At 36.3% G+C, this 16,682-nt stretch overlaps 1 protein-coding gene across 1 annotated transcript; it reads left to right on the top strand.

The window, feature by feature from the left end:
• The first annotated feature begins 13,967 nt into the window (after positions 1-13,967).
• Positions 13,968-14,444, top strand: LOC107469049 (uncharacterized). The gene has a single exon (XM_016088441.1). It carries the CDS (start codon positions 13,968-13,970, stop codon positions 14,442-14,444), a length of 477 nt encoding a protein of 158 aa, XP_015943927.1.
• Positions 14,445-16,682: the final 2,238 nt, after the last annotated feature.

Below are 16,682 nucleotides of genomic sequence, written 5' to 3'. Positions count from 1 at the left end.
AAAATCGGCCAAGGTATGGTTTTGGTTTCTCGTATTTAATATATAATGTCTTGTGAAAACTTAGGCTAAACGACCTAGGATAAATTGAACTGAGTTTGGAGCATGTTTAGTGATTTAGCTGACAATGTATGTAGAATTGATGCTACTTGATTATATTTAATGATTCATTGATGTGAATGTAGTTGGTGTTGGTAAAATAGATAAGTGAATGATGATTTTGATGCTAATGGATGAGGATTTTGAATGTGAACATATGAATGTTAATAAATTGGTAAATGTTGGGCCGGAGGCCAAAAAAAGATAAGAAAGGAGAATGATGATTGTATAAGCAATGATAATGACGATATTGAATTTATAATAATGATGCTTGTATGAATGATGATTTATGTATGGCTTGGGTTGAAGAGGGTTAAGAGAGTTAATATTGAGAATTGGTTAGGTATGTTTTGGGACATGAATTAGACGTTGAAATGTGACATGGTATGATTATATATTGTCAAAAAGGCTTAGAGTTTTGGTGTTGAGATATGAGATTGGTGAAAATAGAGGTTTGATAAATTTTGTGAAAAATCTTATTTTTGGCCGAACTTTGGCAAGCCATAACTCGGCTTTCGGATTCTTAAATTATTTCAAATTTATTTTAAATAAAAATTAGGTTCGTGAAGTTTACGCTGTTTGAAGAACGGATGAAAAATGTTTTAAAACAAAAAAGTTATGTGCGTCGGAAGTTCGGAGGGCAAAGCTGAAATTCTGCAAACTTAGCCATTTCTAATCAAACTGCAGTGTATGCGTATGCATGCATAAGGCATACGCATAAAAATGATTTTGTCCAGCGTACATGCGTACACGGACAGGTGTATGCGTACACATACCCCTATTTTTCAGCAAATGCATATTTTGTGTTTTAAACCCAATTTTAATCCTCCAAACATCTATTTTCATTCTGTTAACCCTAGATATTATTAGTAGGCCTAGTAACAAGATGGAGTTAGGAAATAGAGGTTACTAGGAAGAGAAGAAAAGTTTGGAAGGATAAATTGGGGTTGGAAAAGTGTAGAATTTGTGATGATGTATGATTAATGAATTGAGAATGATGAATAATGTATAATGATTTTGAAATCGAAAAGTGTTTGAGCTTGACCTGGCAAGGTTCATGAGATAATATTGTCTGTTAATTTTTGTTTAGGCATTATAAGAGGCTTTAGAAATGGCTGAATCTATAACTCCAAGTAATCCATTGGCCAATTCTATTTCTTTAAATGGAGAAGAAATTAATCGGTCAGTACCAACAATGCCAACAACAGATACTGGCATTGCACTAACACAGACAACTATTACAAATCAAACAGTCACTGGTAAAAATGGTAATAATGAAACTGTTCTTACAAGAAAGGAAGAAGACTTCACCAATTTGGGACGATTTTGATCCAGTTGAAAGTTCTGAAGGTACAAAAGCTATTTGCAAGTATTGCAAATCAATGTTTTCTTACGCTGGAAAAGGAGCTAGTACTTCACATTTATGGAGGCATTCTAGTAGTTGCTTACAAAAGAGATTGCATGTTGCTGCACAAAAGAAGCAACCATTGATTCCATTTCAACCTTTCAATTCAAGTGTTAATCCCTTTGTGACCCCAGGTGCAAGATATTCTCAAGAGAAGATGAGACAAATAATTGCTACAGCAATTATAGTTCATGAGCACCCTTTCAGCATTGTTGAGGATGAAGTTTGGATGTGGGGCTTCCAATACGCCAATTCTGAATTTCATAAAATTTCTCGCAAAACTGCTTGAAGTGATTGCTTGGCAATATATGAGGATGAAAAGAAACAATTGAAGGCTTTGTTACAAGGTGTTAGGAAGATAAGTTTGACAACTGACATGTGAAGATCAAGCCATCAAATTGTTGAATATATGGTTATCACAGGTCACTTTATTGATGCAGGATGGAATCTTCAAAAAAGGGTTTTGAGTTTTGTTCAGGTACCTGCTCCTAGACGTGGCATTGATGTTGCGGATGCTATTTTCAAGTATTTGAAGACTTGGAGAATTGAAAAAAAAGTCTTTTCAGTATCTGTTGACAATGCTTCCTATAATGATTCATGTCTAAGGGCTCTTAAGGATACTATTTCAGATAACAACTCATTACCTGTTGGTGGTAGTTTGTTTCATGTTAGATGCTGTGCACACATTCTGAATTTATTGGTACAAGATGGGCTAGATAAAATTAAAGGTATTATTCATAAAGTTCATGAGAGTGTCAAGTATGTCAATTTTAATGATTCAAGATATAAAACATTTGTTGAGATTGCTGAAAACAAGTGTTTGAAAGAGAAAAAACTCATCATTGATTGTCCCATAAGATGAAATTCTACTTACAACATGTTATCTGTGGCTTTGAAGTTTAAATATGTGTTTCCTGTGTATAAGGAAAGAGAACCCCACTACAATTACGAACCATCATCAGAAGATTGGAGGAAAGTTGAGAAGATTTATAAACTTTTAAAAGTTTTTAATCTTGCTTCTCATGTCATTTCTGGTAGTGAGTATCCTACTGCAAATTTGTACCTTCCTGAAGTTTGAAGAGTGAAACAAGTAATTGATGATGCTATTGAAGATAGAGATTCCTTCATGAGAGAAATGACAACCTCAATGAAAGAAATGTTTGACAAATATTGGGGAGAATGCAATATGGTAATGTCTCTTACTTGTGTTTTGGATCCTAGGTGCAAATTACATGTTATTAAATTCTGTTTTCCTTTAATTTACAAACCTGAGCATGTGGCTGTTGAAAATGTTAAAAAAGTGAAGAATACATTGCAAAAAATGTATGATGAATATGCTGAAAAGTGTCATGGTGAGATAATAATAAGTGGAGTTAACACTAATAGTCTAGTTACTTCTTCTAATGTGGTTAATTCTGAAATTTGTGGAATCGATGAAATATTGAATATGGTTCGAGAAAAAGAAGCCATTCATCCAACAAAATCAGAATTAGAAGTTTATCTTGATGAGAGTGCTTACATTCCTGAAGGCAATTCTAAGTCTTTTAGTGCTTTGGAGTGGTGGAAAAACAATAGCTTGAAATTCAAGGTTTTATCCAAAATGGCAGCGGACATATTAGCAATTTCTGTCTCAACGGTCGCTTCAGAGTCTTCATTTAGTACTGGAGGAAGAGTTATTGATGAATATTGTTCTCGACTAAATCAAGAGTCCATTGAAGCTCTCATTTGTGGAGGAGATTGGCTTCAAAACAAGTATGGTTTGAAGAAAAAACCAAAGATAAAAATTAACTTTCTAATATTTCTCTTTTTAACTAAGTATCTATGTTATAGAAAATATTTTCTCTTTTTAAATGTGAAAACATTGATATTGGTATGATTTAAGTAGTTAGAATAATAAAATTAAATTTTCATGATATATACATATAATTTATACTAAGATTATGACCACAATTTTATTTTGAACATTCTCTTTTGTACTAATAAAAAAAGTATTTGTTGCATTTATATTATTTAAAAATCTAATGATATGTGTATGTTTGCTTTTTTTTTTAAGGTGTTGGAACAGGAAGATTAAATCACTTGCAAGTTTGGAGGGTTAATCGATTAATTGTCCAACATTTCCTTTACTGTATTTTGGTTTAAGTAGTTATTAGCTTTTATTTGATGTTATGTTTAGTTGGTTTGTTACAACTCTTAATATTGATAAACTCTTTTATTTTGATATGTTACACATTTTAGAAGTAGTCAAGTGGGAATATATTTATATATATTATCTTTTTTTTAATTAATAGTAGTTATTTATTGATATTTTGTCTTTATTTTGTATCAATATTATTCATAAATTTGTTATTTTATATTTTATAATTTTAAAAATTAAATTATATCTTAAATTTAATTATTATTAAAAAAAGGCCTATTGACAGGCTTCAGGACAGGCCAGATTTAACAACAGGCCAGGTTCAGTACTCATTAAAAAGTCTATACCAGGCTATAGGCCAGGCTAAGGCCAATATACTCTATTACAGGCCTGGCCTGTTAAGAGTAAAACCTGGCCTGTTTTCACCCTTACTGTCCCTTTCGAGGCGAGCTTGACCTTGTTGCGATGTGAACAAATGATCCATGAATTTTGAAATTTTTTTAAAAGTGTAGTTCTCTCCTTCGTAAGCTTACTAGGTTTAATCACCCTGCAATACACCCTTCCGCTTTCTAATAAACGCCATTGTATTGTTTGATCACTTTTAAGCTTAAGATCCTTTTTAAGATCAACTTAAACTTAGTTAACACCTCGTACAATTCATTGATATAAACATCATAACTCTAGTTCCTTAAAGCAAGAATTTGAAATACAAGAGATGAGAAGTATAATTATGTGACATCAAGAGGAGTTTTGGAGCCTTAGTTCTTTCTGACTGTATGCCCGAGATTAAATTGACACGCTAGAATGCACCATGAATGTGCAAGAAAACCTTCGAACCTCAAGAAGGAGATCAACCATAATGCTAGTATTCGGAATACTTGAACCTAGTGAGCCATTCAAAAACACTGCGAGGTGTTATCGAAGGACCCGGGGGGCGCTTAAAGGAAACATTGTTGAGTGGTGATGAACACTCTCAGCAGAAAGCCTCCGAGTATTGTACGGAGAATGATTAAAGAGAAGTAAATGTTAAGTAAATTGTAGTCTAAAGCTGATTGTTGAGGTAATAACTGATGATATCAGATTGAATTGATTACGAATCTCAAGATATAGCTAGGTCGGGAGTTTGAGAAGCGCAATAAAAGGATAAGAAATTACCAAGAATGTTGAAGTTTGATGATCAAGGGAGTCAAGGAAAGAGATGTGAACTACTGTCTAAAGCCCATAAAGGCAGACCTTCAAGTTCATCTTACAGCTGCTAAGGTGTATCATGAGTTAAAATGGATGTTTAGGTGGCATGGAGTAAGAGATGACGCAGCCTCACTTGCAACCTAGTGCCTGACGTGTTAGAAAGTGAAGGTAGAACATTAGAGACTGCATGTTAAGGAGATAGTAAGAGGGGCACAAGATGCTAGTCGTTTCTGTATTTATGTGGATCCAAAGAAATTAAGTATTTTAGATTTTGAACCGATAGCCAAAACAAAAAAGAGGGACTAGAGGAAATTCGAGTTAGGAGCTTTTAATTGCGCAAGGCCAGTAGAATAATTCCACCGACCAGAGAGAGAACCTACAGAGCTTTAAGGAAGGAAAGCTATGTATTCTTGGAAATCATTTCGGCAACTAGTAATAGATGTGTAATCAACCTAAGAAAAAATTTAACCCGAGGTGCGTTGGGCTGTCTGATGTATTAGGACAAATTGAACCAATGGTATATCAAGTATTTTTACTACCGTACTTTTTGAACCTGCGCGATGCATTCCTTGCCTCGCAGCTTTGGAAGTGTATTTTTCCATGTAACGTATCCCCTAGAACTTGAACCAGTTCAATTAAAAAAGTTTCAAGTAACTCCAATTAGGATTGACAGTGTCAACATTAAGGAACCACGAAGATAAGAGGTCTCATTAGTAAAGATGACATGGAAGTCAAGACGGAATGGAGAATCATACTAAAGGATTTGAACTAGGATGAGGAAGGACTACCCGCGCTTATTCATAAGTAGCTGAATTTTGGGGACGAAATTCCAAATTAGGTGGGTAGGATGTAAAACTCACAAAATTAGTAAATAATTAGCTAATAAATTAATTATTAATTAGAAAAATTAGAAAATGGGATTTTATAGGTTAATATGATAGAGCTAATTCAAACGAGAATTTTGACACTAATTTTAAATAATTTGGCCTAAGATTAGGCTGAATGGGTCAAACCAGACAAACCAAATCCGTATTGGGCCCAAGGCCCAACCCAAACACTTAATAAGGGGCATGGCTTCAGCCACTTACCCAATGGGATGAGGAACACATGCTGCATTGTGAAACTGGGGAAGAACATTCCCAAAGAAACAAAAACCCTTAATTTGATTCAAATTCACGTAACTTTTGATCCAAAGCTCCGATCACCGCACTGTTTGTGGCCACACGATCATGGAGCCGAGCTCTACAAAGCCCAGAACATTGTAAGGTAAGGAAGCCACGTTTTCTTCCTCAATTTCTTCACTTTCAGTTTTGAAATTTATGAACAAAGGTATTGAAAATTGTTAAATTTTGGTGTTTAGGTTTGAATTAGCTTGAGAGAAATGCTTAATCTTCCTTCATTGGTATTTGAGTAATGTGAGAATCCTAGAACTCTAGCTAACTCATTGATTTTTGTGTTTTGGGGTATTAACTTTTGGCTTGGTGGAGTTCGGGTGTCATTGCTTGGAAAATTTTGGATCTTTGGGGTTGTGTTTGGTGCCTTGGTGGTGTCTCGGGTTATACATGGAAATCGGCCAAGGTATGATTTTGGTTTCTCAGATTTAATATATAATGTCTTATAAAAAGTTAGGCTAGACGACCTAGGATAAGTTGAACTATGAGTTTGGAGCATGTTTAGTGATTTAGTTGGCAATGTATGTAGAACTGATACTACTTGATTAGATTTAATGATTCATTGATGTGAATTTAGTTGGTGTTGGTAAAATAGATTGGTGAATGATGATTTTGATGCTAATAGATGAGGATTTTGAATGTGAACATATGAATGTTAATAAATTGATAAATGTTGGGCCGGAGGCCAAAAAAAGGTAAGAAAGGAGAATGATGATTGTATAAGCAATGATAATGACGATATTAAATTTATGATAATGATGCTTGTATGAATGAGGATTTATGTATGGCTTGGGTTGAAGAGGGTTAAGAGAGTTGATATTGAGAATTGGTTAGGTATATTTTGGGACATAGCAATGCGTACGCATACCATAGCAATGCGTATGCATACCCCTGTTTTTCAGCAAATGCATATTTTGTGTTTTAAACCCAATTTTGATCCTCCAAACCTCTATTTTTATTCTGTTAACCCTAGATCTTATTAGTACGCCTAGTAACAAGATGGAGTTAGGAAATAGAGGTTACTTAGAAGAGAAGAAAGGTTTGAAAGGATAAATTGGGGTTGGAAAAGTTTAGAATTTGTGATGATGTATGATTAATGAATTGAGAATGATGAATAATGTATAATGATTTTGAAATTGAAAGTGTTTGAGCTTGATCTGGCAAGGTTCGTGGTGGTTTACCGCTTGCCCAGTGTCGAGAAGTATGTGGGGTTCGTGGTGGTTTACCGCCAACATGTTTTTAAAAGTGAATGCTTTGTGGGGTTTATGGTAGTTTACCGCCCACATGTGTGTGTTGTTTTTCCAATTGAAGATCTTGCGAGGTTTGTGGTAGTGTACCACTCATAATGGTGGGGTTCGTGGTAGTGTACCGCCCGCTAGGTGAGGTTCGTGGTGGTGTACCGCCCACCGATTTTCGAGAGGGCGATATCCAGGTTAGTTGCCGAATGTGTCGGGTTCTGGCAAAGTAACCGACACATGAGCTCACAGCCAATAGGAAAGGCATGCATCATATGCATTTTTCTGTTTGCTTTGGTTAGCTTTCTTGGGATTTCCTACTTGTTATTTCATGCTTAACTACTATATGTTCTGTTTGCTGTATCTGTATTCCACTTATATTTGCTTTGTTTGCCTTGTTTAACTGAGTGGATCTTCTGGTGTTTTAGAGGATGGTAAAGGAAGGAAAATAGTTGAGGGTTTTAGTTAGAGTTGAGTTAGAATTAAGAACCTTAGAGGACCACCCTATTTATGGCTTTCGTCTTTAAATCTTTTAAGTTTTATAATCAAGAGCACCTCGGTTCTCATCCCATACAATATTATTGTTTTTCATATGCAAGTCGAGATACACCTCAGTGAGCATCTGGAGTTCCCTCTACAAACAAGGTTGGTTATCCTGGGATTACTGTATTTTGCTTTATGCTTTGTATATATATGTATAAAGATTCTCCACCCTTGTATTTTGTATTTTGTCCCTCCTAAAGGTACACTTGGAGAAACAGGTGTTTTGAGGTTATGTATATTTTTGCTTTGGCTGGTTCTGGTTTCGCGAGCCAAGTCAGAAGCCTTGCTATATGTATCTTTGGAATTCTTCTTCTCTTATAGTTATCGTTTACGCGAGTGATGCAATTTTCTATTTAATACTTTGCTTAACTCTTCTTCACAGACTTTTAGTTAAAATTCCTTTCAACTATTATCGTGTATATATATATACTTTTAGAGGTCATAATACCTTGCTACCTCAACTTTATGACTTAAGCATAAGACTCTTTGTGGTAGGGTGTTACAAACTGTATCAAAGAAAACTGTTGAGGTTGATAACTCTTTCATAATTCCATACAATGCCGTTCTTCTTCTAAAATTTGGATGTCACATCAATGTTGAGTATACTTGCCAAACTTCAGCAATTAAAAATCTGTTCAAGTATCTTCACAAGGGTAATGACAGGGTGACAGCTGCATTTTATTAAAACAGTGGATCTCAAGTAGATAAAATACGTAATTATTATGATTGTAGATATATATCAGCATGTGAAGCTGCATGGAGATTGTTCAGTTATCCTATTCAAATGAAGGAACTAGTAGTAATAAGATTGCCATTCCATCTTCCTGATGATAGGCCAATTGTCTACAAAGATACTGATACAATTTAGTCGATTGTTGAAACTTCTTTTTTCAAGAAATCTATGTTGATTGGATAGTTCAAAGCAAACCAAGACCATAATGATGCAAGAAATCTGACTTATTTTGAGTTTTCAACGAAATTTGTTTGGAATGGAGAGCATTATATGTAGATTCATAGAAAGCAAGGCTATGCTATAGGAAGGATATCTCAGATACCACCAATGAATAAAGAAGATTACTATCTAAGGCTACTTTTGAACATTCAAAAGGGATGCACGAGTTTCAGTGATCTAAGAACAGTTGATGGTGTGGTTTATACCTGCTTCAAAGAGGTATGCTATGCACTAGAATTGTTGCAGGATGACCGAAAATTCATTGATGTAATCTCTGAAGTAGGAACATGGCACTCTGCAACTTTTCTAAGGAGACATTTTGTTGTTCTCTTAACATCAAATAACATGAGTAGACTAGAGTTTGTTTGACAAAAGACTTGGAACTTTCTCTCTGATGACGTACTATATGAACAAAGAAGATTACTGCAAATGAAAGGTAACTATAGCCTATTATGAAATTTTTTTTCCATAGTAGAATTCAATTTAGCCTATAATTATAACAAAAACATTGGATAAGAAATTTTAAGAGTGATTTTCTAGAACAAAATGCCTTTCTTGGGAGTAAAATTATGATACATATGGCAAAATTGTTTATTGGTGTTCACTTTAACTTTTTCTATTTCTCTTATAATATTTAGGAAATTTAGCAGAACAAAATATATTCAAAACTATTACTTGCATTTGCATACGTTGAATACTTGCATTTGCATCGGTTGTCTGTGTGTTTTTTAAATATTATAATCATTTTGATATCCATGTTAATTACAACAATAATTTTTAAAAGGACATCTTACTAATGAAGTATTTTTTAAACAAAAAACAAGGAGTGTTATTTATTATTCAACAGAGCATTTCATATTTTTTTTCCAGAGACTTATTTAATAAATTTTCAAATAATTATGTTATTTTAAATTAAAAAATACAGATTTGATAATGTCAGAAGTCCAAATAAAAGATATTGCACTTGCAAATATTGAAGATTTGCTCCAGTCAAATGGCAAGTCATTGAAAGAATATTGTGGAATGCCATATCCTCCAAAAAATTTGATGTTTAGCTTAGAAGACAGAATTATAATAGAAGAGTTAAACTTTGACGTTAATGCTCTTGTGAGTGAACTAGGTGGGTATTTAGAAAAGCTAACTAATGAGCAGAAATTTGTATATGATCAAATAATTGGTGCTGTTAGCGGTAATATGGGTAGACTTTACTTCTTATATGGTCAAGGTGGTTGTGAAAAAACATTTTTATGGTCAACTATATCATGCTCAATTAGGTTTAAAGGGGGTATAGTTTTAAATGTTGCTTCGAGTGGGATTGCTGCACTTCTGTTGCCTAATGGAAGAACTGCACATTCAAGGTTTAAATTTCTTTTGACCATAAATGAAGATTCTTTGTGTAACATTAAACAGGGAAGTCCTCTTTCAAGGTTAATAACTAAGGCCAAATTAATCATATGGGATGAAGCTCTAATGGTAAGTAAGTATTGTTACAAAACTTTAGACAAATGCCTCAGAGACATCTTGAGGTGCTCATATTCGTATAATGCTCATTTGCCATTTGGAGGTAAAGTTGTTGTTCTCGGAGAAGATTTTAGACAAATTTTACCTGTGATTAGCAGAGGCTCAACGTTACAAAATATTATAAAATCGTTCTTTTGTCCATAAATAATATTTTTCAGATGATTTTGCCCTTAAACCCCCCCCCCACTAACCCCAACGCCCTTCATCATCATCACCAAGCCTCTTTCTCTCTTTCTTTCTTCCAGAATCCTACTCTCCCTCACCAAATTACCTTTAATTGAAGTTGAGAGAGAAAAGGAACCCCGGGGAGGCTTGGCGTCGGGATGGGTGAGAGGGAAAGTGGAATTGGAGTGGGAAGCATTGTGATCGGAGGAGGGGTGTTCGATAGAGAGGCCTTTGAATTCATCCTCATCCAAAAATTGAAGGTGGTGGGCGGCAGTTTCGAGAGATCGGAGGGTGTAGGTTGGGGATCAGGTTGGGGATCGATGGGGGTAGGAAGAGTGAGGTTAGTTGTAAGAAGTTAGGATGGTGGAGAGCGGAGAGTGGTAAGATCGATACAAGCATCTTCGAGTTTGTCGCCTTCAGCTTCGAATTCCTCAATATGGCGGCGCTGTAACGTGTTCTGGGAAGGGAGAGGCAGCGCTTGCTGGCTTTCGACGGACGGCGACAGTGTGTAGCAGTTGGAAGGAAGAGGAAGAAGAAAGGAAGGGGAGGAAGAAGGAGGATAGAACTGGTGCATTGAGGGTGGTGGCAGCCAAAGGTTAATGGCAGTAGGTGATGAGGGAAAAACGATTCCACACAAACTCACTGGCAAGTGTACCAGGTCGCATCAAGTAGTAATAACTCACAAGAGTAAGGTCGATCCCACAGGGATTGATGGATTGAGCAACTTTAGTTAGGTGATGAATTTAGTTAAGCGAATATTTGATGATTTGAGTGAAACTTGATTAACAGAAGTAAAATTGCAAGTAAACTAAAGTGCAGAATGAAAATTTGCTGAATCTTAAAGTGCAGAAGAAGTAAATTGCAGAAACTTAAAGAGCAAGAAAGTAAACAAACTGAAACTTAAATTGCAAGAAAGGTAAATGACTGAAACTTAAAGTGCAAGAAATGTAAATTGCTGAATCTAAATTGCTTGGAAACTTAAATTGCATGAAGAATAAAGGGATTTGGGTACTGGGATTCAAAGCAAAGCTTGAAAATGTAAAGTGCAAGAAATTAAAGAAGTAAATTCATATCAGGATCTCAGTAGCAAATCAGAGATGGAAAATTGTAGAAGAATCAAAACAGCAATGAAAGTTTAGATCCACTCTGAAATCCTAAAGAGAAATTGACAATTTCAGTAAGGTAACAAAATCAGAAAGAGAATCTATAGCTCAATTGTTCTCTTGTCGAAACAGAAAAGAAGAAATTGCAGAAGAAATGAAGAACTAGAAAGCAGATTAAGATCCGATCTCCACTTCATAAACTAGAACTAGGAAAAGTAAAAGGAAACTCCAAGATGAAGGGAGTTAAGAGAATTCTCCAATCAGAGTTCCAAAAACCCAAAACAGAAAATAGAAGTTGCAGAAGAAAAAAAAATGAACCAAGAAAACAAATTTAGATCTAATCCCAATTGCCAAATTCTCAAAAGGAATATTAAAAGAAAACTAAAAGTGAGCTAAATATAAAAGTAAAAGGGTAAAAAAAAGAGAGAGTCTCTCTAATCAAAATTGCCCCTTTTTATACACTTTCTATTTCCATCATTAAGCAATTGAAGTGGGCTTTTTAGTTTGGCCTTGAATGAAAATGGGTTGGAGGTGCATGCTCTAGTGGAGCGTTCAGTTGGGAAAGTGAATGCCCCGTTCACTAGCATTGTGTGCTTCCTCACATGCACCCTCTAGCGCGCAATTGTTGAACGTTGCGCTCCAAATTTAAGCACTGGCTTCCTTGGTGCGTGAATGGTGCACCTTCCTCTCTTGGCACTCGCTATTTGAGTGCTACGCTCCTTGAGTGAGCGCTCCCTTTCCTCTTTGGATGCGCGCGTTTTCTTCATGGGCCAGTGCTCCCTTAATTGAGCGCTACATTGCCTTTGTTGCGCACTTTTTTCCTATAGCGCTCTCCTAGTGAACGCTACGTTCACTCTTCAAGCGCTGCACTAATACGGATGCCATGAGTCCTTGCTCCAAAGCTGAAAAACTCGAAAAAGTTCACAAAGTGAACGCCACGTTCACTTCCAAAGTGAACGCTAGCCCAAAAGCATTGCTGAGTGTGGCGTTCTCTTTGTAAACGTAATGCTTCCCTGATTGCTTCCCTTTCTTTCTCATTTCTTCACCTACAAGCAACCAAACAACCAATCAAAGTCTCACCAAAATCACAAGATCTTTGCATCATTCATAAAATCAATTAATTCTAGCATTAAAACCTATGATTTTGTGTAAAATAATTGATATTTGATTGATTCAAAATAATCATGAAAATCCACTCTAATCACTTACTTATTGTACAAGAAAGTGCATAAAACCTAATGAAACTAATGAAAAATGCTTGTAAAACTAGCATAAAATGACTTGTCATCAGTAGGTTCCCATACCGTCACTTCCTTCCTCCTCTTTTCGATCTTTCTTTTTTTATTTTTTCTTATTTTTGAAGAATATAAACATCATTTTTTCTTTTTATTTTTTTTAATTTCTATTGTTATTGATTTTCTATCTAAAACTGCGGTTGATGATTGCTGAATTGTTATTAAATCTGAAATTTCTGTTGATTTATTTTGTGGATAATTCTGCAGGAGGATCACTCCACATGAAAAAGACCCTTGAAGAAGTTATGGAGTTAATTGAGATGGTTGCTAACAACCAATATCTGTACTCTTCCGAGAGGACCACAGTGAAGAAGAGAGTCATGGAGTTGGATACCTTGGATGTTATTATTGCCCAGAATAAGGCTATGTCTCAGCAAATTAATGCTATTACACAACATTTAAGTGGAATGCAAGTCTCAGCCTTTAATGCTCAAGATACTTCCTATGATATGAGTGATGGCTTCCCTCAAGGTGAGACTTATGACTATGGACAGTTTATTTCTGAACAAGTTAAATTCATGGAAAACTCCTCCAGAAATCCCAAAAATGATCCCTATTCTAAGACATTTAATTAGGGATGGAGGAATCACCCCAACTTTGGGTGGAGAGACCAATCTCAAAGGAAACCAAACTTTAATAATTCTCAGGGCAGTTTTAATCAGAATAATTATAACAATTATTAGTTTCAAGCTTCTCAGCACAACAAGTACCCCCTCAGCCTCAGAATACTCCTAACTTGGCTTCTATAATTGTAGAACTCTCCAAAAATACTCATAATTTTATGCAGGAAATCAGAGCCTCACTCAGAAACTTAGAGATACAAGTGGGTCAATTGAGCAAGCAAATACTTGAGAGGCCTCCTAACACTCTTAAGTTATTGAGGGACCATTTGAAAAAGAATCTCCAAAGAATACTGGGGATATGGTGGCACATGCCCCTCCAAGGCATTCGGATAATCCCTTTCCAGATGATCATGAAAAATATTTGGCACTGCCCAAGGTTCTTGAGAACAAGTATAAGATGTCATATCCTCAGAAGCTGCAAAAGAAGACCAAGGACAAGTAATTTTCAAAGTTCTTAGAAGTCTTCAAAAAGTTGCAAATCAATATTCCTTTTGCTGAAGGTTTGGAGCAAATGCCTCTCTACGTCAAGTTCATGAAGGATTTACTCTCCAAGAAGAAGACTTTAAGCGGAGATGAAACTGTAGTCCTGACCAAGGAATGCAGTGCAATAATTCAGAGCAAATTGCCAAAGAAGATGCCAGATCTAGGGAGCTTTCAGATTCCATGCACTATTGGGAGCACAACCTTTGACAAAGTCCTATGTGATCTTTGTGCAAGTATCTATTTAATGCCCTTGTCTGTGATGAAGAAGTTGCAAATCCAAGAGGTACAACCAACAAGAATAGCATTACAAATGATAGACAAGTCTTTGAAACATGCACAGGGAATGGTGGAGAATATCTTGGTCAAGGTAGAGAAATTCTTCTTTCCAGCAGATTTCGTGATCCTTGACATAGGAGAGGATGAAAATGTCTCTACCATCCTAGGAAGATTATTCTTAGCCACTGAAAGAGCTTTGATCGATGTGGAAAAGGGTGAATTTGTTCTGAGGGTGCATGAGGAACTTTGAATCTTCAATATTTTTGGAGCCATGCAACACTCAAGTGAAAGAAACAATTGCATGAAGAAGGACTCTACTAACCCAAATCTCCTAAAATCCTTGAATGAAGTGAAGCAAAGTTTACATCTCAAGCCTCCTTTGGTGAAAATCAATACAATCCCTCCTGACATCAAATTTAAGTTGGGTGTTGGGTGTGCATCATCTACCAAGGAGGAAGGTCCTAAGAAGAAAATACCTAAGGGATAGAGAAACAAGAAGATCCCCATTGAAGATTTCTCACTAGGAATGAAAGTGGTGTTGACTAAAAGACTAATCTTGCCTCATACTGTGAACATGATCCTCTCTCTTGATTATAATTAGTTAAACCATGAGAACACTGGAAAAAGATTCATAGTGAGAGGTAAGGAGCTAAAGCACTATGATTAACCCTCACCTTAGCAGAGCTGACTGTCAAACTAGTGACAGTAAAGAAGCACTTATTGGGAGACAACCCAATCCAGAGTATCCTTTAATTTTATTTTCAGTTTAATTTTTATTTATTTATGACTTTTATTCATAGTTTTCCTTGGTTTACTTATGCTTGTAGTCATGCAAAATGTTTAGAACGAGAACAGAAAGACTCTGGAAGAGAAACAGAATACACTGGGGAGTATTTTACTCGAGTTCTCTGGCGCTAAATGCTAGGATGAGCGTTCAACACCAGAGATTGCACAATTATCAAGAAGCTCTTTGATGGGTAGCACTAAACGCCAGGCTGGGCGTTTAGCACCGAGGGGCATGCAAATCGAGGTGAAATTACGACGATTTGGGCGCTTAATGCCAAGCTGGGCGTTTAGCGCCTAAATTAGCAGCTAGGGTGCTGGCCCTGGATGGCACAAAACTCAAGGAGCACATGCCTCACGGGGTGCTAAATGCCAGGCCTTGTCCTCAGTTTCAAAAACAAAATTTGAGGTGGTGGCGCTAAACACCCTGAATGGCACGTTTTGCGAAGTGCTATGGCGCTAAATACTGGAGCAGGCATTTAGCGCCAGCAACACAGAATTGAATTTGAAGAAAGATGTTTGAACATTAAAAACGGTAAAACTAGTGGATCCCACCCCACTTGACTGTTCATACCGCACCCCCCACTCCCTTTTCCCCCTACCTACCTTCACATCCCCATTCCATCCCCTTTTTACCAACCACACCTCCCATCACCCTATCGATCAATATCTTGACAATCCCACCAAATCTCTCTTTCCCATACCCCAACCGTTATCCCCTCCCCGTTCCATTCAATTCCATTTTTTTTACCCCATCTCCTCCCTCATACACGAACCCCCCTCCCCACCTATATATATAGCCCACTTTCCCATCCTTTTACCATACAACAATTTACGCAATTCACTTGCATCCAATTCCTCCTGTTTTGTTCCTTTCTTAACTGAAGAAACCCCCTCTCTCCTTCCACATATTTTTTATTTATTTCACTTCTCACCACACCCTCCCCTCAACGTGCATCCCCCTCCTTTCCCACACCTTTCTCTTTTTCACCACCTTTATCTTTATTTTGCCCTTTATTTACTTCTTCTTCTTCTTTGCTCGGGGACGAACAACAGCTTTAAATTTGGTGTTGGGGAGCTCCACTTTTTCATTTCTATCATTTTTCATATGACACTAAAAATTAGAGAATCCTCTTCAAGGAAGAGAAAGGAGAAGGCTCTTGCAACCGATCTATTTGACATTAATTGGTTTAGTTCCAAGACCCACGAGGATCAATTTAATGAGGTTTTGAGCAAAAAGAAGGTGATCCCAGAGGTCCAATTTGACTTGCAGTCGGATGAGTATCCAGAGATCTGGGAACAAATTTTGAGGAGAGGTTGGGAAGTTCTATGCAACTCTGTGACTGATGTGGGTGTTCTGATGGTCAGAAAGTTCTGATGTGTGGAAAACAATCCAACACAAAACTCACCGGCAAGTGTACCGGGTCGCATCAAGTAATAATAACTCACATGAGTGAGGTCGATCCCACAGGGATTGAAGGATTGAGCAATTTTAGTTTAGTGGTTGATTTAGTCAAGCGAATCAAGTTTTGGTTGAGTGGGTTGTATTTAACAGAAGCTAAATTGCTTGGAATATAAAGGGAGAAGGGAGAATTGCAGTAAATTAAAGAACAGGAAAATAAACTTGCTGAATCTTAAAGAACAAGAAAGTAAATGACTGAAACTTAAAGTGCAAGAAATGTAAATTGCAGTAACTTAAATGGCA

This window comes from Arachis duranensis, chromosome 10 (assembly GCF_000817695.3).
Source record: "Arachis duranensis cultivar V14167 chromosome 10, aradu.V14167.gnm2.J7QH, whole genome shotgun sequence".
NCBI lineage: Eukaryota > Viridiplantae > Streptophyta > Magnoliopsida > Fabales > Fabaceae > Arachis > Arachis duranensis.
Note: the sequence above shows the minus strand (reverse complement) of the source record. Positions and strands in the feature narration are given on the sequence as shown.